Source organism: Scyliorhinus torazame, chromosome 16 (assembly GCF_047496885.1).
Source record: "Scyliorhinus torazame isolate Kashiwa2021f chromosome 16, sScyTor2.1, whole genome shotgun sequence".
NCBI lineage: Eukaryota > Metazoa > Chordata > Chondrichthyes > Carcharhiniformes > Scyliorhinidae > Scyliorhinus > Scyliorhinus torazame.
This window is the reverse complement of record NC_092722.1, coordinates 29580579-29607602: the sequence shown is the minus strand read 5'-3', so window position 1 is coordinate 29607602 and position 27024 is coordinate 29580579. Positions and strand designations below refer to the sequence as shown.

At 54.6% G+C, this 27024-nt stretch overlaps 1 protein-coding gene across 3 annotated transcripts in view; it reads left to right on the top strand.

The window, feature by feature from the left end:
• The window catches only part of slc45a1 (solute carrier family 45 member 1), an 83081-nt gene that overhangs the window by 37096 nt on the left and 18961 nt on the right, over positions 1-27024 (top strand). For all 3 annotated transcript variants that reach the window (XM_072478141.1, XM_072478139.1, XM_072478140.1), the window contains exons 6-7: positions 1412-1565; positions 3995-4171. In XM_072478141.1, coding sequence (XP_072334242.1) covers positions 1412-1565; positions 3995-4171 — 331 coding nt within the window. The remainder of the gene's footprint in view (positions 1-1411; positions 1566-3994; positions 4172-27024) is intronic.

Genomic DNA, 27024 nt, shown 5'->3' with positions numbered 1-27024 from the left:
GTGAGAGTCAGCACCTTCAGGGAGAGGAGGGGGAGCTGAACCCCTGTGAGAGTCAGCACCTTCAGGGAGAGGAGGGGGAGCTGAAACCCACTGAGAGTCAGCACCTTCAGGATAGGAGGGGGAGCTGAACCCCAGTGAGAGTCAGCACCTTCAGGACAGGAGGGGGAGCTGAACCCCAGTGAGAGTCAGCACCTTCAGTATAGGAGGGGGAGCTGAACCCCAGTGAGAGTCAGCACCTTCAGTAGAGGAGGATAGCTGAACCCCAGTGAGAGTCAGCACCTTCAGGAGAGGAGGAGGAGCTGAACCCCAGTGAGAGTCAGCACCTTCAGGAGGGGAGGGGGAGCTGAACCCCAGTGAGAGTCAGCACCTTCAGGAGAGGAGGGGGAGCTGAACCCCAGTGAGAGTCAGCACCTTCAGGAGGGGAGGTGATGCTGAACCCCAGTGAGAGTCAGCACCTTCAGGGAGAGGAGGGGAGCTGAACCCCAGTGAGAGTCAGCACCTTCAGGCAGAGGAGGGGGAGCTGAACCCCAGTGAGAGTCAGCACCTTCAGGAGAGGAGGGGGAGCTGAACCCCAGTGAGAGTCAGCACCTTCAGGGAGAGGAGGGGGAGCTGAACCCCAGTGAGAGTCAGCACCTTCAGGAGAGGAGGGGGAGCTGAACCCCAGTGAGAGTCAGCACCTTCAGGAGAGGAGGGGAGCTGAACCCCAGTGAGAGTCAGCACCTTCAGGAGAGGAGGGGGAGCTGAACCCCAGTGAGAGTCAGCACCTTCAGGGAGAGGAGGGGGAGCTGAACCCCAGTGAGATTCAGCACCTTCAGGGAGAGGAGGGGGAGCTGAACCCCAGTGAGTGTCAGCACCTTCAGGAGAGGAGGGGGAGCTGAACCCCAATGAGAGTCAGCACCTTCAGGAGAGGAGGGGGAGCTGAACGCCAGTGAGAGTCAGCACCTTCAGGAGAGGAGGGGAGCTGAACCCCAGTGAGAGTCAGCACCTTCAGGAGAGGAGGGGAGCTGAACCCCAGTGAGAGTCAGCACCTTCAGGAGAGGAGGGGAGCTGAACCCCAGTGAGAGTCAGCACCTTCAGGAGGGGAGGGGGAGCTGAACCCCAGTGAGAGTCAGCACCTTTGGGAGTGGAGGGGGAGCTGAACCCCAGTGAGAGCCAGCACCTTCAGGAGGGAGGGGGAGCTGAACCCCAGTGAGTGTCAGCACCTTCAGGGAGAGGAGGGGGAGCTGAACCCCAGTGAGAGCCAGCACCTTCAGGGAGAGGAGGGGGAGCTGAACCCCAGTGAGAGCCAGCACCTTCAGGAGAGGAGGAGAGAAAATTGAAAAAGAGCAGAAATGCAAAATGAACGGACAAGCTCCTGTGTGGAGAGGATAATGTGCTCAGATCATAGTGACTAAGTTTAATTTTGTTACAGGTTGCGAATATCTTGCTGAATGGAATGAAATACGAAACTGACTTGAATGGATCAGGAGAATTATCAGAAAGGCCTTTTTCCACATCTTTCTTGTTCTCGTCAATCTGCCAAATGCCAAAACCATTGCGGAATCTGTGTGTTAATCACTTCCTAGGTACAACCTCTCACTGTCTGTTAATGCCAGGCTGGTAAATACTGAACTGGGAGGATGGGTGGGACAGGTGGGGGAAATAAGAGGGAGGTCGAGTGCATCCACTAGGATAGCAATGGCATTGCCTCTCCCATAGCCTTGAACCAGCCCTACCCAAAGTCACAAATACGATTCTCTGTGGCTGTGACCATTTTCTTCATCCTTCTCAACCTGTCTGCAACCTTGGATGTGGTTGGCCACACCATCCTCCTCCAATACTTCTCCCCATTGTCCTACTCAGTCAGATTTACTTGACCTTGTTTCATTCTTACCGATCTGGTCATAACAAAAGCATCCCAAGCAATGGATTCCCTTCCTTTCCCTGCACTGACTCTGGAGTCATGATCCCTATAAAGATGGGTGTACAAGATTTGAATTTAAGTTTCATTTTGCGATCGCTGATCTGTTCATTGTGTCTGAGACCAGCTGTAGTCCTATAATGATGCCAACAAGTGTCACCTGACCACAGGCAACCTTCCTCCCTAAATCACTGCTCTGGGTGCCAGCCCCGAGCACCAGTTCCACACCGCTAGCTGCCAGCTCCTCGTGTCCATGTCCTGCTGTGTGAATGTTCTGCTCTGTGTAACACTGGTGATTGTGCGGCAGGTGGACCTCCTTTAACGTGATACGTGTTTCAGACAGGAGTCCCACAACCACTGACTGCAAACATAAACATTTTGCCCGAAAGTCTTTGAATTCACAGAATAAATTGCTGCATCATATTTAATTGGCAAAAGAAACAAGGGCGGGATTCTCTGTTCGCTGACGGCAAAATCGGGAAATGCGATTGGGCGGAGAAGAAATTCTGACACAAAAATCACGGCAGGCGCTGATTTGACGCCAAACCGCAATTCTCTGTCACCTTGACAGCGGCGTCAATGCGGTACACACGTACAGTAGCCACCGTTTGCATATCATTAGCAGGCCTGCCCCGGGATTTTCCGGGGCCTCCGCGATTTTCTGCCTCCGATGGGCCGGGTTCCCGACAGCGCGATTCACTTGTGCTTTTAAAAATCGTGAAACTGGTGTGGTGGCTGCTGAGGGAGAGAGAGGGGGTACGGAAAGTGTCCAACATTGCCATAGTTTGCTGACAGTTATGTCGCTGGCCGGGGGGATGAGCAGGTGGTGCCAGGAGGTGGGATGTGAGGTCGGGGTGGATGGGCACGGAACACCATTGCCACAGCCTGGAAGGCAGCCATGAAGCAGTGCACACCGCTGACTGCCCGCTGTGGCATTAGTGCCATGGGACGTATAGATGTCCCCCCAGGCCACCCCACCAGGTGTCCTCTGGGCCCAGCCGACCCATCAGCTGTATGGGCACGCTCTAGCATAACCAGTGCCATTTTGTTGGCTGGGATGGTGTGTGCGGGGAGTGTAACGTGTGTGTGCGGCTGCAGCTTGTCAGCCTCCCGAGTGTCAATCCTGAACCCGGCGAATCCAACACCATTTTTCACTGGAATCGACTATGTTCCATGTGGCGTTGGTGCTGGCCCCTCCCCAGTTGCTGAATTGGTCCAGGTTCAGCTCCAATTTTGCTGTTGTGAAAGTCCATGAATCCTGCCCCGCCGTCAACTGGATTCCCTAATCGCTGACGCGAAATCGCGTTCGGCAATCAGCTGGAGAATGCGTTTTTACGCTGGAACTGAGGGCGCCGCCTTTTTTCCAATTCTCCAACCCCTCAAAAACGGCGTACTCACCTGAGGCCCTCCCCCGATGCGCCACCTCTGATAGGCCGGGTCCCCCACTCACAACTTTCCCTCTCAACTTTCGGGGACTTCGCATGGCGGACGCGGACTGTGTCCAGCGCTGCCACAGTCGGGGGGGGGGAGCCGTTCCATTGGCAGAGGGGGGGCTATTGGGGGGACTGGTGGAGGGTGGCCCAGGGGTGGCGAGGCTGGCTACAGGGGGGCAGTTTTGGGCAGGCCGGGTCCACGCGCGGCCGGCGCCATTTTGCTCGGCGCGGCCGCCACAAGCCGCCGCCGTGTCGATGCGAGGCCATGGACTCGGCCATTCTGCAGCCAGGGGCTTTCCGCTGCGCAGCTGCTGGCCCCTCACCGGGCGGAGGATCGGTTCAGGGGTGGCGCCGACATTTTGGTTGTAAGACCAGACGGATCCTGCGGACATAGCCGCAGAATCGGAGAATCCAGCCTCAAATGTCTACACCGCACATTGTTGAGGTGGAAGCAGATTCAACTTTCTAAAAATAATTCGATAAATATTTGAAAGGAAGGAATTTGCAGGATTATGGGGAAAGAGTTGGGGACTGCGAATAGATAGATAGTCCTTTCAAATAGACACAACCGGCCAAAAGACCTTCTACATTATTGACTGTCTGGTGTCCTGCTCTACCCCTGTGCTTTGTGTCTGTTGCCTCATGTACTCTGTCTCTGCAGGCTGGCTCTCCTTTGAAGGCATGCTGCTCTTTTACACCGACTTCATGGGGGAGGTGGTGTATGGCGGAGACCCCAAGGCCCCCCATGACTCAGAAGCCTTTCAGAACTACAACGCAGGAGTGAGTGTGGGCTGCTGGGGTATGTGTGTCTACGCATTCAGCGCTGCATTTTATTCAGGTAGGGCATTCAATCTCCTGGTGTGTGGGACTCTGCTCCACACAGGTTCAACTGCCCGGGTTTTCTCTTGCCAAGCATTATATTTTTCACTGTTATGCCAATATAAGTGTGTTAATTTATTTTCCAGAGTAGGAGTAAAAATGTCCTTGTCTTAATCTTTTTTTTTATTATTGACACAAATAGGCGTACATTAACACTGCAATGAAGTTACTGAATCTTTGACTTGTATATAAATAGCTGAATTAAACTGCTACACCACAACACAATATCTGGACATTCTATACCACGACTCAGTGAATAGCCGCACTATATCATGATTCAGTGACTAGCCGCTCTATACCATGACCCAGTAACTAGCCATTCTATACCACGACTCAATGAATAGCCATTCTATGCCATGATTCAGTGACTAGCCGCTCTATACCATGACCCAGTAACTAGCCGCTCTATACCATGACTCAGTGACTAGCCACTCTATACCATGACTCAGTGACAAGCCATTCTATACCATGACTCAGTGATTATTCATTCTATACCATCATTCAGTGACTAGTGGTTCTATACCATGACTCAGTGACTAGCCGTTCTATACCACGTCTCAGTGACAAGCTGTTCTATACTATGACTCAGTGACTAGCTGTTCTATATCATGACTCAGAGACTAGCTGTTCTATACCATGACTCAGTGACTAGCTGTTCTATACCATGACAGTGACTGGCCATTCTATATCATGACTCAGAGACTAGCTGTTCTATACCATGATTCAGTGACTAGACGTTCTATACCATGACCCAGTAACTAGCCGTTCTATACCACGACTCAATGAATAGCCATTTTATACCATGATTCAGTGACTAGCCGCTCTATACCATGACTCAGTGACAAGCTGTTCTATACCATGACTCGGTGATTAGTTGTTCTATACCATGACTCAGTGACAAACTGTTCTATACCATGACTCGGTGATTAATTGTTCTATACCCTGACTCAGTGACAAGCCGTTCTATAAGCATGATTCAGTGACTAGCTGTACTATACCATGACTCAGTGACTAGCCGCTCTATACCATGACTTAGTGACCAGCTGTTCTATACCATGACTCGCTGATTAGTTGTTCTATACCATTACTCAGTGACTAGCCGTTCCATACCATGACTCAGTGATTAGTTGTTCTATACCATGACTCAGTGACTAGTCGCTCTGTACCATGACTCAGTGACAAGCCATTCTATACCATGACTTCGTGACTAGCCCTTCTATACCACGACTTAGTGACTAGCCGCTCTACACCATGACCCAGTAACTAACCATTCTATACCATGGCACAGTGACCAGCCATTCTATACCATGACTCAGTAATTGGTCGTTCTATACCATGACTCAGTGACTAGCCACTCTATACCATGGCCCAGTAACTAGCCATTCTATACCATGACTCCGTAATTGGCCATTCTATACCATGGCTCAGTGACTGGCCGTTCTATGCCATGACCCAGTGACTAGCCACTCTATACCATGCATCAGTGACTAGCCACTCTATACCATGACCCAGTAACTAACCGTTCTGTACCATGACTCAGTGACTAGCCGTTCTATATCACGACTCAGAGACTAGCTGTTCTATATCATGACTCAGAGACTAGCTGTTCTATACCATGATTCAGTGACTGGCCGTTCTATACCATGACCCAGTAACTAGCCATTCTATACCATGACTCAGTGACTAGCCACTATATACCATGACTCAGTGACTAACCGTTCTGTACCATGACTCAGTGACTAGCCATTCTATACCATGACTCAATGACTGGCCGTTCTATACCATGACCCAGTAACTAGCCATTCTATACCATGACTCAGTGACTAGCCACTCTATACCATGACCCAGTGACTAGCTGCTCTATACCATGTCTCAGTGACTAGCTGCTCTATACCATGACTCCGTAACTAACCATTCTATACCATGACTCAGTGACTAGCTGTTCTATACCATGACTCAGTGACTAGCCATTCTACACCATGACTCAGTAACTAGCCGTTCTATATCATGACTCAGAGACTAGCTGTTCTATATCATGACTCAGAGACTAACTGTTCTATACCATGACTCAGTGACTAGCTGTTCTATACCATGACCCAGTGACTAGCCGTTCTATACCATGACCCAGTAACTAGCCATTCTATACCATGACTCAGTGACTAGCCGTTCTATATCATGACTCAGAGACTAGCTGTTCCACACCATGACTCAGTGACTAGCCGTTCTATATCATGACTCAGAGACTAGCTGTTCTATACCATGTCTCAGTGACTAGCCATTCTATACCATGGCTCAGTGACTAGCCGTTCTATATCATGACTCAGAGACTAGCTGTTCTATATCATGACTCAGAGACTAGCTGTTCTATACCATGAGTCAGAGACTAGCTGTTCCACACCATGACTCAGTGACTAGCTGTTCTATACCATGACCCAGTGACTAGCCGTTCTATACCATGACCCAGTAACTAGCCATTCTATACCATGACTCAGTGACTAGCCGTTCTATATCATGACTCAGAGACTAGCTGTTCCACACCATGACTCAGTGACTAGCCGTTCTATATCATGACTCAGAGACTAGCTGTTCTATACCATGTCTCAGTGACTAGCCGTTCTATACCATGACTCAGTGACTAGCTGTTCTATATCATGACTCAGAGACGAGCCACTCTATACCATGACCCAGTGACTAGCTGCTCTATATCATGTCTCAGTGACTAGCTGCTCTATCCCATGACTCAGTAACTAACCATTCTATACCATGATTCAGTGACTATCTGTTCTATACCATGACTCAGTGACTAGCCATTCTATACCATGGCTCAGTGACTAGCCGTTCTATATCATGACTCAGAGACTAGCTGTTCTATATCATGACTCAGAGACTAGCTGTTCTATACCATGAGTCAGTGACTAGCTGTTCTATACCATGACCCAGTGACTAGCCGTTCTATACCATGACCCAGTAACTAGCCATTCTATACCATGACTCAGTGACTAGCCGTTCTATATCATGACTCAGAGACTAGCTGTTCCACACCATGACTCAGTGACTAGCCGTTCTATATCATGACTCAGAGACTAGCTGTTCTACACCATGACTCAGTGACTAGCCGTTCTATACCACAACTCAATGAATAGCCGTTCTATACCATGATTCAGTGACTAGCCGCTCTATACCATGGCCCAGTAACTAGACTTTCTACAGCATGACTTAGTGACTAGCCACTCTATACCATGACTCAGTGACCAGCTGTTCGATACCATGACTCGGTGATTAGGCCTTCTATACCATTACTCTCTATAGATTTTTCTCCAGCAGTCTGGATCTATTATTAAGTAGGGAAGTTGGTCAGAATCTGTTCCCTGCACCTATAACCATAGGGAGGCATAAAACCAAGAGTAGGGACTACCCCCTGACAGGCAGTGCCCACTATTGGCATGATGGTTATGTTTTCTGCAGGCAAATTTGCCATGTTCGCTGTGAGCTAGATGTGCCCTGTATGCTGTGGGCAGTATGGCCATGTTCGCTGTGGGAAGGATGGCGATATTCACTGTGAGCAGGATGGCGATATTCACTATGGGCAGGATGGCGATTTTCACTATGGGCAGGATGGCAATATTCACTATCAGCCGGATGGCGATATTCACTATGGGCAGGATGGCGATTTGCACTATGGGCAGGATGGCAATATTCACTATGAGCAGGATGGCGATATTCACTATGGGCAGGATGGCGATATTCACTGTGGGCAGTATGGCGATATTCACTGTGGGCAGTATGGCGATATTCACGATGGGCAGGATGGTGATATTCACTGTGAGCAGGATGACGATATTCACTATGAGCAGGATGGCGATATTCACTATGGGCAGGATGGCGATATTCACTGTGGGCAGTATGGCGATATTCACTGTGGGCAGGATGGCAATATTCACTGTGGGCAGGATGGCGATATTCACTGTGAGCAGGATGACGATATTCACTATGGGCAGGATGGCGATATTCACTATGGGTAGGATGGCAATATTCACTATGGGCAGGATGGCGATATTCACTGTGGGCAGGATGGCGATATTCGCCGTGGGCAGGATGGCGATATTCACTATGGGCAGGATGACGATATTCACTATGGGCAGGATGGCGATATTCACTATGGGCAGATTGGTGATATTCACTATGGGCAGAATGGCGATATTCACTGTGGGCAGGATGGCGATATTCACTGTGGGCAGGATGGCGATATTCACTGTGGGCAGGATGGCGATATTCACTATGGGCGGGATGGCGATATTCACTGTGGGCAGGATGGCGATATTCACTGTGGGCAGGATTGCGATATTCACTGTGGGCAGGATGGCGATATTCACTGTGGGCAGGATGGCGATATTCACTGTGGGCAGGATGGCGATATTCACTATGGGCAGGATGGCGATATTCACTGTGGGCAGGCTGGAGATGTTCACTGTGGGCACGATGGCGATATTCACTGTGGGCAGGATGGCGATATTCACTATGGGCAGGATGGCGATATTCACTATGGTCAGGATGGCAATATTCACTGAGGGCAGGATGGCGATATTCACTATCGGCAGGATGGCGATATTCACTGTGGGCAGGATGGCGATATTCACTATCGGCAGGATGGCGATATTCACTGTGGGCAGGATGGCGATATTCACTATGGGCAGGATGGCGATATTCACTGTGGGCAGGATGGCGATATTCACTGTGGGCAGGATGGCCATGTTCGCTGTGGGCAGGATGGCGATATTCAATATGGGCAGGATGGCTATATTCACTGTGGGCAGGATGGCGATATTCACTATGGGCAGGATGGCGATATTCACTGTGGGCAGGATGGCGATATTCACTGTGGGCAGGATGGCGATATTCACTGTGGGCAGGATGACGATATTCACTGTGGGCAGGATGGCGATGTTCACTATGGGCAGGATGGCGATATTCACTATGGGTAGGATGGCGATATTGACTGTGAGCAGGATGGCGACATTCACTATGGGCAGGATGGCGATATTCACTGTGGGCAGGATGGCGATATTCACTATGGGCAGGGTGGCGATATTCACTATGGGCAGGATGGCGATATTCACTATGGGCAGGATGGCGATATTCACTGTGGGCAGGATGGCGATATTCACCATGGGCAGGATGGCGATATGCACTGTGGACTGGATGGCGATATTCACTGTGGGCAGGGTGCGATATTCACTATGGGCAGGTTGGCGATATTCGCTGTGGGCAGGATGGCGATATTCACGATGGGCAGGATGGCGATATTCACTGTGGGCAGGATGGCGATATTCACTATGGACAGGATGGCGATATTCACTGTGGGCAGGATGGCGATATTCCCTATGGGCAGGATGGCGATATTCACTGTGGGCAGGATGGCGATATTCACTGTGGGCAGGATGGCGATATTCACTATGGGCAGGATGTCGATATTCACTATGGGCAGGATGGCGATATTCACTATGGGTAGGATGGCGATATTGACTGTGAGCAGGATGGCGATATTCACTATGGGTAGGATGGCGCTATTGACTGTGAGCAGGATGGCGATATTCACTGTGGGCGGGATGGCGATATTCACTATGGACAGGATGGCGATATTCACTGTGGGCAGATTGGCGATATTCCCTATGGGCAGGATGGCGATATTCACTGTGGGCAGGATGGCGATAGTCACTTTGGGCAGGATGGCGATATTCGCTGTGGGCAGGGTGGCGATATTCGCTGTGGGCAGGGTGGCGATATTCGCTGTGGGCAGGATGGCGATATTCACTGTGGGCAGGATGGCGATATTCACTATGGGCAGGATGGCGATATTCACTGTGGGCAGGATGCGATATTCACTATGGGCAGGTTGGCGATATTCGCTGTGGGCAGGAAAGCGATATTCACGATGGGCAGGATGGCGATATTCACTGTGGGCAGGATGGCGATATTCACTATGGACAGGATGGCGATATTCACTGTGGGCAGGATGGCGATATTCCCTATGGGCAGGATGGCGATATTCACTGTGGGCAGGATGGCGATATTCACTGTGGGCAGGATGGCGATATTCACTATGGGCAGGATGGCGATATTCACTATGGGCAGGATGGCGATATTCACTATGGGTAGGTTGGCGATATTGACTGTGAGCAGGATGGCGATATTCACTGTGGGCAGGATGGCGATATTCACTATGGACAGGATGGCGATATTCACTGTGGGCAGGATGGCGATATTCCCTATGGGCAGGATGGCGATATTCACTGTGGGCAGGATGGCGATATTCACTTTGGGCAGGATGGCGATATTCGCTGTGGGCAGGATGGCGATATTCGCTGTGGGCAGGATGGCGATATTCGCTGTGGGCAGGATGGCGATATTCACTGTGGGCAGGATGGCGATATTCACTATGGGCAGGATGACGATATTCACTGTGGGCAGGATGGCGATATTCACTGTGGGCACGATGGCGATATTCACTGTGGGCAGGATGGCGATATTCACTATGGGCAGGTTGGCGATATTCACTATGGGCAGGATGGCAATATTCACTGTGGGCAGGATGGCGATATTCACTATCGGCAGGATGGCGATATTCACTGTGGGCAGGATGGCGATATTCACTATCGGCAGGATGGCGATATTCACTGTGGGCAGGATGGCGATATTCACTATGGGCAGGATGGCGATATTCACTGTGGGCAGGATGGCGATATTCACTGTGGGCAGGATGGCCATGTTCGCTGTGGGCAGGATGGCGATATTCACTATGGGCAGAATGGCGATATTCACAATGGGCAGGATGGCCATGTTCGCTGTGGGCAGGATGGCGATATTCACTATGGGCAGGATGGCGATATTCACTGTGGGCAGGATGGCGATATTCACTGTGGGCAGGATGGCGGTATTCACTGTGGTCAGGATGGCGATATTCACTGTGGGCAGGATGGCGATATTCACTGTCGGCAGGATGGCGATATTGACTGTGAGCAGGATGGCGATATTCACTATGGGCAGGATGGCGATATTCACTGTGGGCAGGGTGGCGATATTCACTTTGGGCAGGATGGCGATATTCACTGTGGGCATGATGGCGATATTCGCTGTTGGCAGGATGGCGATATTCACTGTGGGCTGGATGGCGTTATTCACTGTGGGCAGGATGGCGATATTCACTGTGGGCTGGATGGCGATATTCACTGTGGGCTGGATGGCGATATTCACTGTGGGCAGGATGGCGATATTCGCTGTGGGCAGGATGGCGATATTCACGATGGGCAGGATGGCGATATTCACTGTGGGCAGGATGGCGATATTCACTATGGACAGGATGGCGATATTCACTGTGGGCAGGATGGCGATATTCCCTATGGGCAGGATGCCGATATTCACTGTGGGCAGGATGGCGATATTCACTGTGGGCAGGATGGCGATATTCGCTGTGGGCAGGATGGCGATACTCGCTGTGGGCAGGATGGCGATATTCGCTGTGGGCAGGATGGCGATATTCACTGTGGGCAGGATGGCGATATTCACTGTGGGCAGGATGGCGATATTCACTATGGGCAGGGTGGCGATATGCACTGTGGGCAGGATGACGATATTCACTGTGGGCAGGATGGCGATATTCACTGTGGGCAGGATGGCGATATTCACTGTGGGCAGGATGGCGATATTCACTGTGGGCAGGACACTGTGGGCAGGATGGCGATATTCACTGTGGGCAGGATGGCGATATTCACTGTGGGCAGGATGCCGATATTCACTATGGGTAGGATGGCGATATTGACTGTGAGCAGGAGGGCGATATTCACTGTGGGCAGGATGGCGATATTCACTATGGGCAGGATGGCGATATTCACGATGGGCTGAATGGCGATATTCACTGTGGGCAGGATGGCGATATTCACTGTGGGCAGGATGGCGATATTCACTGTGGGCTGGATGGCGATATTCACTGTGGGCAGGATGGCGATATTCACTATGAGCAGGATGGCGATATTCACTGTGGGCAGGATGGCGATATTCACTGTGGGCAGGATGCCGATATTCACTATGGGCAGGATGGCGATATTCTCTGTGGGCAGGATGGCGATATTCACTGTGGGCAGGATGGCGATATTCACTGTGGGCAGGATGGCGATATTCACTGTGGGCAGGATGGCGATATTCACTGTGGGCAGGATGGCGATATTCACTATGGGCAGGATGGCGATATTCACTATGGGCAGGATGAAGATATTCACTGTGGGCAGGATGGCGACATTCACTATGGGTAGGATGGCCATATTCACTATGGGCAGGATGGCGATATTCACTGTGGGCAGGATGGCGATATTCACTGTGAGCAGGATGGCGATATTCACTATGGGTAAGATGGCGATATTCACTGTGGGCAGGATGGCGATATTCACTGTGGGCAGGATGGCGATATTCACTATGGGCAGGATGGCGATATTCACTATAGGCAGGATGGCGATAATCACTGTGGGCAGGATGGCGATATTCACTGTGAGCAGGATGGCGATATTCACTATGGGTAAGATGGCGATATTCACTGTGGGCAGGATGGCGATATTAACTATGGGCAGGATGGCGATATTCACTATGGGCAGGATGGCGATATTCACTATGGGCAGGATGGCGATATTCACTGTGGGCAGGATGGCGATATTCACTGTGGGCAGGATGGCGATATTCACCGTGGCCTGGATGGCGATATTCGCTGTGGGCAGGATGGCGATATTCGCTGTAGGCAGGATGGCGATATTCGCTGTGGGCAGGATGGCGATATTCACGATGGGCAGGATGGCGATATTCACTGTGGGCAGGATGGCGATATTCACTGTGGGCAGGATGGCGATATTCACGATGGACAGGATGGCAATATTCACTGTGGGCAGGATGGCGATATTCCCTATGGGCAGGATGGCGATATTCACTATGGGCAGGATGGCGATATTCACTGTGGGCTGGATGGCGATATTCACTGTGGGCAGGATGGCGATATTCACTATGGGCAGGATGGCGATATTCGCTGTGGGCAGGATGGCGATATTCACGATGGGCAGGATGGCGATATTCACTGTGGGCAGGATGGCGATATTCACTGTGGGCAGGATGGCGATATTCGCTGTGGGCAGGATGACGATATTCACGATGGGCAGGATGGCGATATTCACTGTGGGCAGGATGGCGATATTCGCTGTGGCAGGATGGCGATATTCGCTGTGGGCAGGATGGCGATATTCACTGTGGGCAGGATGGCGATATTCACTGTGGGCAGGATGGCGATATTCACTGTGGGCAGGATGGCGATTTTCACTATTGGCAGGGTGGCGATATTCACTGTGGGCAGGATGACGATATTCACTGTGGGCAGGATGGCGATATTCACTGTGGGCAGGATGGCGATATTCACTGTGGGCAGGATGGCGATATTCACTGTTGGCAGGATGGCGATATTCACTATGGGCAGGATGGCAATATTCACTATGGGTAGGATGGCGATATTGACTGTGAGCAGGATGGCGATATTCACTATGGGCATGATGGCGATATTCACTATGGGCAGGATGGCGATATTCACTATGGGCAGAATGGCGATATTCACTATGGGCGGGATGGCGATATTCACTGTGGGCAGGATGGCGATATTCACTGTGGGCAGGATGGCGATATTCACTGTGCGCTGGATGGCGATATTCACTGTGGGCAGGATGCGATATTCACTGTGGGCAGGATGGCGATATTCACTTTGGGCAGGATGCCGATATTCGCTGTGGGCAGGATGGCGACATTCACTATGGGCAGGGTGGCGATATTCACTGTGGGCAGGATGGCGATATTCACTGGAGGCAGGATGGCGATATTCACTGTGGGCAGGATGGCGATATTCACTGTGGGCAGCATGGCGATATTCACTGTGGGCAGGATGGCGATATTCGCTGTGGGCAGGATGGCGATATTCACTGTGGGCAGGATGGCGATATTCACTGTCGGCAGGATGGCGATATTAACTGTGGGCAGGATGGCGATATTCACTATGGGCAGAATGACGATATTCACTGTGGGCAGGATGGCGATATTCACTATGGGCAGGATGACGATATTCACTGTGGGCAGGATGGCGAAATTCACTGTGGGCAGGATGGCGATATTCACTATGGGCAGGATGACGATATTCACTATGGGCAGGATGACGATATTCACTGTGGGCAGGATGGCGATATTCACTATGGGCAGGATGACGATATTCACTACGGGCAGGATGACGATATTCACTATGGGCAGGATGACGATATGCACTGTGGGCAGGATGGCGATATTCACTATGGGCAGGATTGCGATATTCACTATGGGCAGGATGGCGATATTCACTGTGGGCAGGATGGCGATATTCACTGTGGGCAGGATGGCGATATTCACTGTGAGCAGGATGGCGATATTCACTATGGGCGGGATGGCGATATTCACTGTGGGGAGGATGGCGATATTCACTATGGGCAGGATGACGATATGCACTGTGGGCAGGATGGCGATATTCACTATGGGCAGGATGGCGATATTCACTGTGGGCAGGATGGCGATATTCACTGTGGGCAGGATGACGATATGCACTGTGGGCAGGATGGCGATATGCACTATGGGCAGGATGGCGATATTAACTCTGGGCAGGATGGCGATATTCACTGTGAGCTGGGGGGGCTTGTTTACTGTGGGCTGGGGGGGCATGTTTACTGTGGGCTGGGGGGGCATGTTTACTGTGGGCTGGGGGGGCATGTTTACTGTGGGCTGGGGGGGCATGTTTACTGTGGGCTGTGGGTTCATGTTTACTGTGGGCTGTGGGGGCATGTTTACTGTGGGCTGGGGATCCATGTTTACTGTGGGTTGGGGGCCTGTTTACTGTGGGCTGGGGGGCATGTTTCCTGTGGGTTAGAGGCATGTTTACTGTGGGCTGGGGGCATGTTTACTGTGGGCTGGGGGGCATGTTTACTGTGGGTTGGGGGGCATGTTTACTGTGGGCTGGGGGGCATGTTTACTGTGGGTTGGGGGCATGTTTACTGTGGGCTGGGGGTCCATGTTTACTGTGGGCTGGGGGGAGGGCCATGTTTACTGTGGGTTGGGGGGCATGTTTACTGTGGGCTGGGGGTGGCCATGTTTACTGTGGGCTGGGGGGCATGTTTACTGTGGGCTGGGGGGCCATGTTTACTGTGGGCTGGGGGTCCATGTTTACTGTGGGCTGGGGGGAGGGCCATGTTTACTGTGGGCTGGGGGGAATGTTTACTGTGGGCTGGGGGGCATGTTTACTGTGGGCTGGGAGGGGCATGTTTACTGTGGGCTGGGGATCCATGTTTACTGTGGGCTGGGGGAGGGCCATGTTTACTGTGGGCTGGGGGGGCATGTTTACTGTGGGCTGGGGGGCATGTTTACTGTGGGCAGGGGGGAGGGCCATGTTTACTGTGGGCTGGGGGGAATGTTTACTGTGGGCTGGGGGGCATGTTTACTGTGGGTTGGGGGGCATGTTTACTGTGGGCTGGGGGGCATGTTTACTGTGGGTTGGGGGGCCATGTTTACTGTGGGCTGGGGGGCCATGTTTACTGTGGGCTGGGGGGCCATGTTTACTGTGGGTTGGGGGGCATGTTTACTGTGGGCTGGGGGGCATGTTTACTGTGGGTTGGGGGGCCATGTTTACTGTGGGCTGGGGGGCCATGTTTACTGTGGGCTGGGGGGCATGTTTACTGTGGGCTGGGGGGGCATGTTTACTGTGGGCTGGGGGGCATGTTTACTGTGGGTTGGGGGGCATGTTTACTGTGGGCTGGGGGGCATGTTTACTGTGGGTTGGGGGGCCATGTTTACTGTGGGCTGGGGGGCCATGTTTACTGTGGGCTGGGGGGGCATGTTTACTGTGGGTTGGGGGCATGTTTACTGTGGGTTGGGGGGCCATGTTTACTGTGGGCTGGGGGGCCATGTTTACTGTGGGCTGGGGGTCCATGTTTACTGTGGGCTGGGGGGAGGGCCATGTTTACTGTGGGCTGGGGGGGCATGTCTACTGTGGGCTGGGGGGCATGTTTACTGTGGGCTGGGAGGGGCATGTTTACTGTGGGCTGGGGGTTCATGTTTACTGTGGGCTGGGGGGAGGGCCATGTTTACTGTGGGCTCGGGGGGCATGTTTACTGTGGGATGGGGGGCATGTTTACTGTGGGCTGGGGGTCCATGTTAACTGTGGGTTGGGGGCATGTTCACTGTGGGCTGGGGGCATGTTTACTGTGGGTTGGGGGCATGTTTACTGTGGGCTGGGGGTCCATGTTTACTGTGGGTTGGGGGCATGTTTACTGTGGGCTGGGGGAGCATGTTTACTGTGGGTTGGGGCATGTTTACTGTGGGCTGCGGCCATGTTTACTGTGGGTTGGGGCATGTTTACTGTGGGCTGCGGCCATGTTTACTGTGGGCTGGGGGGGCATGTTTACTGTGGGCTGGGGGTCCATGTTTACTGTGGGCTGGGGGTCCATGTTTACTGTGGGTTGGGGGCATGTTTACTGTGGGCTGGGGGCATGTTTACTGTGGGTTGGGGGGGCATGTTTACTGTGGGTTGGGGGCATTTTTACTGTGGGCTGGGGGGGCATGTTTACTGTGGGATGTGGGGGCATATTTACTGTGGGCTGGGGGGGCATGTTTACTGTGGGCTGGGGGGCATGTTTACTGTGGGCTGGGGGGGGCATGTATACTGTGGGCTGGGGGGGCCATGTTTACTGTGGGCTGGGGCAGCATGTTTACTGTGGGCTGTGGGGGCATGTTTACTGTGGGTTGGGGGGTATGTGTGGTGGTGTGTATTAGAGGTAATATGGTACCTGTGAAGCCGAGAGGCTGTTGGCTGACAGGTCCCGGGTCCTGGTTGGATCTGCCGACTTCTGGCTCCGCCCTGAAGGCGGAGTATAAGAGCTCGAGCTCTCCCCGCAGCCTCCTTCTGTTACTGAGCTGCTGGGGAAGAAGTCTCGCTTAATAAAGCCTAGATAGACTTCATCGCTTCTCGTCTCGCGTAAGTCATTGTGCGCTACAATTTATTAAGCGAGCTTAAAAGACTATGGAGCTCCAGATCGCCCCGGAGTGCCTGCGGATCAGCCCCCATGCAGCAAACTCGGCGGCCATGTTTAAACACTGGCTAGCATGCTTCGAAGGCTACCTTCGAACGGCCCCCGGCCGGACCACGGAAGAGCAGAAAATGCAGGTCCTGCATTCGAGGGTAAGCCCGGAGATTTACTCACTTATAGAAGATGCGGAGGATTTCCCGATTGTGCTCGCGTTGCTGAAGGGCATTTACATTCGGCCCATAAACCAGGTCTACGCACGCCACCAACTCGCGACGAGACGGCAAATTCCCGGAGAATCTCTCGACGAATTCTACGGCGGGCTGCTGATTTTGGGATGAAACTGCAGCTGCCCGCCGGTGAACGCGATCGAGCACACGGACCTGCTAATTCGAGATGCATTCGCGGCAGGCATGAACTCTCCCCAAATTCGTCAGAGACTTTTAGAAAGAGAGTCGCTAGGACTCTCAGAGGCACTGGCCCTTGCGGCCTCCCTCAATGTGGCCTCCCAAAACGCCCGCGCCTACGGCCCCGACCGCGCGGCTGCCCCTTGGGCTCCGTGGAACCCCGTCGCGACCGACTCCCCGGCACCCCCCACCCCCCCGCAAGCTTGCGCGGTTAGAGCGCCAGACCATCCCGGGGGGGCCCTCTGCTACTTTTGCGGGCAGGCGAAACACCCCCGGCAGCGCTGCCCAGCCCGTGCAGCTACTTGTAAAAGTTGCGGCAAAAAGGGCCATTACGCGGCAGTGTGCCGGTCCCGGGGGGTCGCCGCAATCCCCGGAGAAGAACACATCCCAAACACCCCCCAACCCCCCCAGCGTCCCATGTGCGACCCGCGGGCGCCGCCATTTTGGGTCCCGGACACCACGAGGGGAGGATGGGCGCCGCCATCTTGTGACCCCCCAGCCACGTGCGATTCATGGGGGCGGCCATTTTGTCCACCCCCGACCGCGTGCGATTCATGGATGCCGCCATCTTGGTTGACAACAAAGGACCCCAGCATAGACAGCTCCACGGGGTCCGAAGAAAACGCCGCGACACTACTACCACGACTGGCTTCGGTGACACTGGATCAATCGCGGCCCCGGACGCTCCAAACGACGACAACAACGGTGCTGGTCAGCGGATACGAGACGCCATGCTTGATCGACTCCGGGAGCACGGAAAGTTTTATTCACCCAGATACGGTAAGACGCTGTTTTCTGTCCATCCATCCAAGCACGCAAAAGATTTCCCTAGCTGCAGGATCCCACTCAGTGGAGATCAAAGGGTTCTGCATCGCGAACCTAACGGTGCAAGGGAGGGAGTTTAAGAACTACGGCTCTACGTCCTTCCCCAACTCTGCGCGCCCACATTACTGGGATTAGACTTCCAGTGTAACCTCCAGAGCCTAACATTCCAATTCGGCGGCCCAATAGCCCCACTCACTATCTGCGGCCTCGCAACCCTCAAGGTTAAACCGCCGTCCTTGTTTGCAAACCTCACCCCGGATTGCAAACCCGTCGCCACTAGGAGCAGACGGTACAGCGCCCAGGACCGGACGTTTATCCGGTCTGAAGTCCAGCGGTTGCTGAAGGAAGGCATAATCCAGGCCAGCAATAGTCCCTGGAGAGCCCAGGTGGTAGTCGTGAAGACCAGGGAGAAGCAAAGGATGGTCGTAGACTATAGCCAGACCATCAACAGGTACACGCAGCTAGATGCGTACCCTCTCCCCTGCATATCCGACATGGTCAATCGGATTGCCCAGTTCAAGGTCTTTTCCACCGTGAACCTCAAGTCCGCATACCACCAGCTCCTCATCCGCCCAAGTGACCGCAAGTACACAGCCTTCGAGGCAGACGAGCGGCTATACCATTTCCTAAGGGTCCCATTTGGCGTCACGAACGGGGTCTCGGTCTTCCAACGGGAGATGGACCGAATGGTTGACCAGCACGGGTTTCAGGCCACGTTCCCGTATCTCGACAACGTAACCATCTGCAGCCACGATCAGCAGGACCACGACGCCAACCTCCAAAAGTTCCTCCAGACCGCTAACGCCCTGAACCTCACATATAACGAGGAAAAATGTGTTTTTAGCACAAACCGTTTGGCCATCCTGGGATACGTAGTGCGCAATGGAGTGATAGGCCCCGACCCCGGACGCATGCGCCCCCTTATGGAATTTCCCCTCCCCCACTGCTCCAAAGGCCTGAAACGTTGCCTGGGCTTCTTTTCATATTACGCCCAGTGGGTCCCCCAGTACGCAGACAAGGCCCGCCCACTAATACAGTCCACTACCTTCCCCCTGTCGACAGAGGCCCGCCAGGCCTTCAGCCGCATCAAAGCGGATATCGCAAAGGCCACGATGCGTGCCATCGACGAGTCCCTCCCCTTCCAGGTCGAGAGCGACGCATCCGATGTAGCTCTGGCGGCCACTCTTAACCAAGCGGACAGGTCTGTGGCCTTTTTCTCCACGCCTCAGAAATCCCCCACTCCTCAGTGGAAAAGGAAGCCCAAGCCATAGTGGAAGCTGTGCAACATTGGAGGCATTACCTGGCCGGCAGGAGATTCACTCTCCTCACCGACCAACGGTCGGTAGCCTTTATGTTCGATAATGCACAGCGGGGCAAAATTAAGAATGACAAGATCTTAAAGTGGAGGATCGAACTCTCCACCTATAACTATGAGATCTTGTATCGTCCCGGAAAGCTGAACGAGCCGTCCGATGCCCTATCCCGCGGCACATGTGCCAATGCACAAATAGACCGCTTCCAAGCCCTCCACGAGGACCTCTGCCACCCGGGGGTCACTCGATTCTCGTCTCGCGTAAAGTCTCGCAACCTCCCCTACACTGTTGAGGAGGCCCGTACAGTCACCAGGAACTGCCACATCTGCGCGGAGTGCAAACCGCACTTTTTCAGGCCGGATAGAGCGCACCTGATCAAGGCTTCCCGCCCCTTTGAATGCCTCAGTTTGGATTTCAAAGGGCCCCTCCCCTCAACCGACCGCAACGCATACTTCCTGAACGTGGTGGACGAGTACTCCCGTTTCCCCTTCGCCATCCCCTGCCCCGACATGACAGCGGCCAGGGTCATTAAAGCCCTGGGCACCATCTTTACACTGTTCGGCTTCCCCGCATACATCCATAGCGACAGGGGGACCTCCTTCATGAGTGATGAGCTGCGTCAGTTCCTGCTCAGCAAGGGCATTGCCTCGAGCAGGACGACCAGCTACAACCCCCGGGGGAACGGGCAGGTAGAGAGGGAGAACAGCACGGTCTGGAAGACCGTCCTACTGGCCCTGCGGTCCAGAGATCTCCCAGTTTCCCGGTGGCAGGAAGTCCTTCCGGATGCTCTCCACTCCATCCGGTCGCTGCTGTGTACCACCACTAACCAAATGCCTCACGAGCGCCTCCTTGTCTTCCCGAGGAAGTCCTCCTCCGGAACGTCGCTGCCGACCTGGCTGGCAGCCCCAGGACCCATCTTGCTCCGGAAACATGTGCGGGCGCCCAAATCGGACCCGTTGGTCGAGAGAGTTCACCTTCTCCACGCGAACCCGCAGTACGCCTGTGGCGTACCCCGACGGTCGACAGGACACGGTCTCCCTGCGGGACCTGGCGCCCGCCGGCAACACGCACACACCCCCAACACCGATCACCCCCTCCCTGCCACCGGCGCACCCCACGACCGCCCCCTTCCCGGGGGGATCGGTCCTCCTCCCGTGCCCGCCCAGGAATAAAACAGGAACAAACAGCGCAACGCTCCCGGAAACGACAGCGCCCGAGCAAGCACCTGCACCACCACCGGGGCTGAGGCGATCGACGAGGAAGACCAGACCGCCCGCTCGACTCGTGGAATCCGCGTGACACCAAGAAAGCAAGAATTTTGTTGTAAAAGAAAAAAAAATTCCTTATTGGAAATAGTTCTGACAAACTTGTACATAGCTAAATGTTGGGCTAAATATGTATAGCCACAGTTCGAAATTTCTTCCAGGCCAGCCTTGTAAACCCCTACCACCATGCGAACCACCACCACGCCGGGTTCCTTTTTAACAAGGGGTGAATGTGGTGGTATGTATTAGGGGTAATATGGTACCTGTGAAGCCGAGAGGCTATTGGCTGACAGGTCCCGGGTCCTGGTTGGATCTGCCGACTTCTGGCTCCGCCCTGAAGGCGGAGTATACGAGCTTGAGTTCTCCGCGCAGCCTCATTCTGTTACTGAGCTGCTGGGGAACAAGGCTGGGGGGAGGGCCATGTTTACTGTGGGCTGGGGGGAGGGCCATGTTTACTGTGGGCTGGGGGAGGTCCATGTTTACTGTGGGCTGGGGTGGCCATGTTTACTGTGGGTTGGGGGGACATGTTTACTGTGGGTTGGGGGGCCATGTTTACTGTGGGCTGGGGGAGGGCCATGTTTACTGTGGGCTGGGGGGGGCCATGTTTACTGTGGGCTGGGGAGGGTCATGTTTACTCTGGGCTGGGGGTGGCCATTTTTACTGTGGGCTGGGGGGGGGGTATGTTTACTGTGGGCTGGGGGTAGGGCCATGTTTACTGTGGCTGGGGGGGTGTTTACTGTGGGCTGGGGGGGCATGTTTACTGTGGGCTGGGGGCATGTTTGCTGGGGGCATGTTTACTGTGGGCTGGGGGCATGTTTATTGTGGGCTGAGGGGGGAATGTTTACTGTGGGCTGGGGGGGTGTTTACTGTGGGCTGGGGGGGAATGTTTACTGTGGGCTGGGGGCATGTTTGCTGGGGGCATGTTTACTGTGGGCTGGGGGCATGTTTATTGTGGGCTGAGGGGGGAATGTTTACTGTGGGCTGGGGGCATGTTTATTGTGGGCTGAGGGGGGAATGTTTACTGTGGGCTGGGGGTGGCCATGTTTACTGTGGGCTGGGGGTGGCCATGTTTACTGTGGGCTGGGGGTGGCCATGTTTACTGTGGGCTGGGAGCATGTTTACTGTGGGCTGGGGGTGGCCATGTTTACTGTGGGCTGGGGGTGGCCATGTTTACTGTGGGCTGGGGGTGGCCATGTTTACTGTGGGCTGGGGGTGGCCATGTTTACTGTGGGCTGGGGGTGGCCATGTTTACTGTGGGCTGGAGTGGCCATGTTTACTGGGGGTGGTATTGTTTACTGTGGACTGGGGGTGGCCATGTTTACTGTGGGCTGGGGGTGGCCATGTTTACTGTGGGCTGGGGGTGGCCATGTTTTCTGTGGGCTGGGGGTGGCCATGTTTACTGTGGGCTAGGGGTGGCCATGTTTACTGTGGGCTGGGGGTGGCCATGTTGACTGTGGGCTGGGGGTGGCCATGTTGACTGTGGGCTGGGGGTGGCCATGTTTACTGTGGGCTGGGCTTGGCCATGTTTACTGTGGGCTGGGGGTGGCCATGTTTACTGTGGGCTGGGGGTGGCCATGTTTACTGTGGGCTGGGGGGTATGTTTACTGTGGGCTGGGGGTGGCCATGTTTACTGTGGGCTGGGGGTGGCCATGTTTACTGTGGGCTGGGGGTGGCCATGTTTACTGTGGGCTGGGGGTGGCCATGTTGACTGTGGGCTGGGGGTGGCCATGTTTACTGTGGGCTGGGGGTGGCCATGTTTACTGTGGGCTGGGGGGTATGTTTACTCTGGGCTGGGGGGCATGTTTACTGTGGGCTGGGGGGGCATGTTTACTGTGGGCTGGGGGGGCATGTTTACTGTGGGCTGGGGGGGCATGTTTACTGGGGGTATGTTTACTCTGGGCTGGGGGGCATGTTTACTGTGGGCTGGGGGGCATGTGTACTGTGGGCTGGGGGGGCATGTTTACTGTGGGCTGGGGGGGCATGTTTACTGTGGGCTGGGGGGGCATGTTTACTGTGGGCTGGGGGGGCATGTTTACTGTGGGCTGGGGGGGCATGTTTACTGGGGGCATGTTTACTGTGGGCTGGGGGGGAATGTTTACTGTGGGCTGGGGGCATGTTTGCTGGGGGCATGTTTACTGTGGGCTGGGGGCATGTTTATTGTGGGCTGAGGGGGGAATGTTTACTGTGGGCTGGGGGCATGTTTATTGTGGGCTGAGGGGGGAATGTTTACTGTGGGCTGGGGGTGGCCATGTTTACTGTGGGCTGGGGGTGGCCATGTTTACTGTGGGCTGGGGGTGGCCATGTTTACTGTGGGCTGGGAGCATGTTTACTGTGGGCTGGGGGTGGCCATGTTTACTGTGGGCTGGGGGTGGCCATGTTTACTGTGGGCTGGGGGTGGCCATGTTTACTGTGGGCTGGGGGTGGCCATGTTTACTGTGGGCTGGGGGTGGCCATGTTTACTGTGGGCTGGGGGTGGCCATGTTTACTGTGGGCTGGGGGTGGCCATGTTTACTGTGGGCTGGAGTGGCCATGTTTACTGGGGGTGGTATTGTTTACTGTGGACTGGGGGTGGCCATGTTTACTGTGGGCTGGGGGTGGCCATGTTTACTGTGGGCTGGGGGTGGCCATGTTTTCTGTGGGCTGGGGGTGGCCATGTTTACTGTGGGCTAGGGGTGGCCATGTTTACTGTGGGCTGGGGGTGGCCATGTTGACTGTGGGCTGGGGGTGGCCATGTTGACTGTGGGCTGGGGGTGGCCATGTTTACTGTGGGCTGGGGGTGGCCATGTTTACTGTGGGCTGGGGGTGGCCATGTTTACTGTGGGCTGGGGGTGGCCATGTTTACTGTGGGCTGGGGGGTATGTTTACTGTGGGCTGGGGGTGGCCATGTTTACTGTGGGCTGGGGGTGGCCATGTTTACTGTGGGCTGGGGGTGGCCATGTTTACTGTGGGCTGGGGGTGGCCATGTTGACTGTGGGCTGGGGGTGGCCATGTTTACTGTGGGCTGGGGGTGGCCATGTTTACTGTGGGCTGGGGGGTATGTTTACTCTGGGCTGGGGGGCATGTTTACTGTGGGCTGGGGGGGCATGTTTACTGTGGGCTGGGGGGGCATGTTTACTGTGGGCTGGGGGGGCATGTTTACTGTGGGCTGGGGGGGCATGTTTACTGGGGGTATGTTTACTCTGGGCTGGGGGGCATGTTTACTGTGGGCTGGGGGGCATGTTTACTGTGGGCTGGGGGGGCATGTTTACTGTGGGCTGGGGGGGCATGTTTACTGTGGGCTGGGGGGGCATGTTTACTGTGGGCTGGGGGGGAATGTTTACTGTGGGCTGGGGGGGCATGTTTACTGGGGGCATGTTTACTGTGGGCTGGGGGGGGTATGTTTACTGTGGGCTGGGAGCATGTTTACTGTGGGCTGGGGGTGGCCATGTTTACTGTGGGCTGGGGGGGGGCATGTTTCCTGTGGGCTGGGAGCATGTTTACTGTGGGCTGGGGGGGGGGCATGTTTACTGTGGGCTGGGAGCATGTTTACTGTGGGCTGGGGGGGCATGTTTACTGTGGGCTGGGAGCATGTTTCCTGTGGGCTGGGGGGGGGAATGTTTACAGTGGGCTGGGGGGGGAATGTTTACTGTGGGCTGGGGGGGGCATGTTTACTGTGGGCTGGGGGGGCATGTTTACTGTGGGCTGGGGGGGCATGTTTACTGTGGGCTGGGGGGGGCATGTTTACTGTGGGCTGGGGAGGGGGCATGTTTACTGTGGGCTGGGGGGGCATGTTTACTGTGGGCTGGGGGCATGTTTATTGTGGGCTGAGGGGGGATGTTTACTGTGGGCTGGGGGCATGTTTACTGTAGGCTGGGGGTGGCCATGTTTACTGTGGGCTGGGGGGGGTTTACTGTGGGCTGGGGGGGAATGTTTACTGTGGGCTGGGGGCATGTTTGCTGGGGGCATGTTTACTGTGGGCTGGGGGCATGTTTATTGTGGGCTGAGGGGGGAATGTTTACTGTGGGCTGGGGGCATGTTTATTGTGGGCTGAGGGGGGAATGTTTACTGTGGGCTGGGGGGCATGTTTACTGTGGGCTGGGGGTGGCCATGTTTACTGTGGGCTGGGGGTGGCCATGTTTACTGTGGGCTGGGGGTGGCCATGTTTACTGTGGGCTGGGGGTGGCCATGTTTACTGTGGGCTGGGGTTGGCCATGTTTACTGTGGGCTGGGGGTGGCCATGTTTACTGTGGGCTGGGGGTGGCCATGTTTACTGTGGGCTGGGGGTGGCCATGTTTACTGTGGGCTGGGGGTGGCCATGTTTACTGGGGGTGGCCATGTTTACTGTGGGCTGGGGGTGGCCATGTTTACTGTGGGCTGGGGGTGGCCATGTTTACTGTGGGCTGGGGGTGGCCATGTTTACTGTGGGCTGGGGGTGGCCATGTTTACTGTGGGCTGGGGGTGGCCATGTTTACTGTGGGCTGGGGGTGGCCATGTTTACTGTGGGCTGGGGGTGGCCATGTTTACTGTGGGCTGGGGGTGGCCATGTTTACTGTGGGCTGGGGGTGGCCATGTTTACTGTGGGCTGGGGGGTATGTTTACTCTGGGCTGGGGGGCATGTTTACTGTGGGCTGGGGGGGCATGTTTACTGTGGGCTGGGGGGGCATGTTTACTGTGGGCTGGGGGGGCATGTTTACTGTGGGCTGGGGGGGGCATGTTTACTGGGGGCATGTTTACTGTGGGCTGGGGGCATGTTTACTGTGGGCTGGGGGTGGCCATGTTTACTGTGGGCTGGGGGGCCATGTTTACTGTGGGCTGGGGGGGCATGTTTACTGTGGGCTGGGAGCATGTTTACTGTGGGCTGGGGGGGGGGGCATGTTTACTGTGGGCTGGGGGGGGGCATGTTTCCTGTGGGTTGGGAGCATGTTTACTGTGGGCTGGGGGTGGCCATGTTTACTGTGGGCTGGGAGCATGTTTACTGTGGGCTGGGGGGGGCATGTTTACTGTGGGCTGGGGGGGGCATGTTTACTGTGGGCTGGGGGGGGCATGTTTACTGTGGGCTGGGGGGGGCATGTTTACTGTGGGCTGGGGGGGGCATGTTTACTGTGGGCTGGGGGGGGCATGTTTACAGTGGGCTGGGGGCATGTTTACTGTGGGCTGGGAGCATGTTTCCTGTGGGCTGGGGGGGGGGAATGTTTACAGTGGGCTGCGGGGGGAATGTTTACTGTGGGCTGGGGGGGCATGTTTACTGTGGGCTGGGGGGGCATGTTTACTGTGGGCTGGGAGGGGGCATGTTTACTGTGGGCTGGGGGGGCATGTTTACTGTGGGCTGGGGGGCATGTTTACTGTGGGCTGGGGGGGGCATGTTTACTGGGGGCATGTTTACTGTGGGCTGGGGGCATGTTTACTGTGGGCTGGGGGGGGCCATGTTTACTGTGGGCTGGGGGCATGTTTACTGTGGGCTGGGGGGTATGTTTACTGTGGGCTGGGGGGCATGTTTACTGTGGGCTGGGAGCATGTTTACTGTGGGCTGGGGGTGGCCATGTTTGTGGTGTTGGGTGTTCTAACACACAGAAGAGCCAACACAGTTGCATATGGTACAACACTTGTTTATTTAAACTTGCTATTTACAACTTGGTCTTTGCACTCTGCACGTGGGGGGCTCCCTGCTTGTGGTGTTTCAACAGCTCTTTCATGCTTCCTTCTCCCCAGACCTACTGACCTCCAGGTGTCGTGCTCGTGCTTTTTATGTGGTTGGTGTTCTTGTCTGTGATTGGTTGTGGTGTTGTGTACTCTGATTTGCCTGTTAGTGTGTCCATCATGATGTGTGTGTTTGAATATCATGACATCCCCCCTTTTTACAAAGATATGTGCCTACGTGGTAATAAATATGATCGTGACGTGAGTGCAT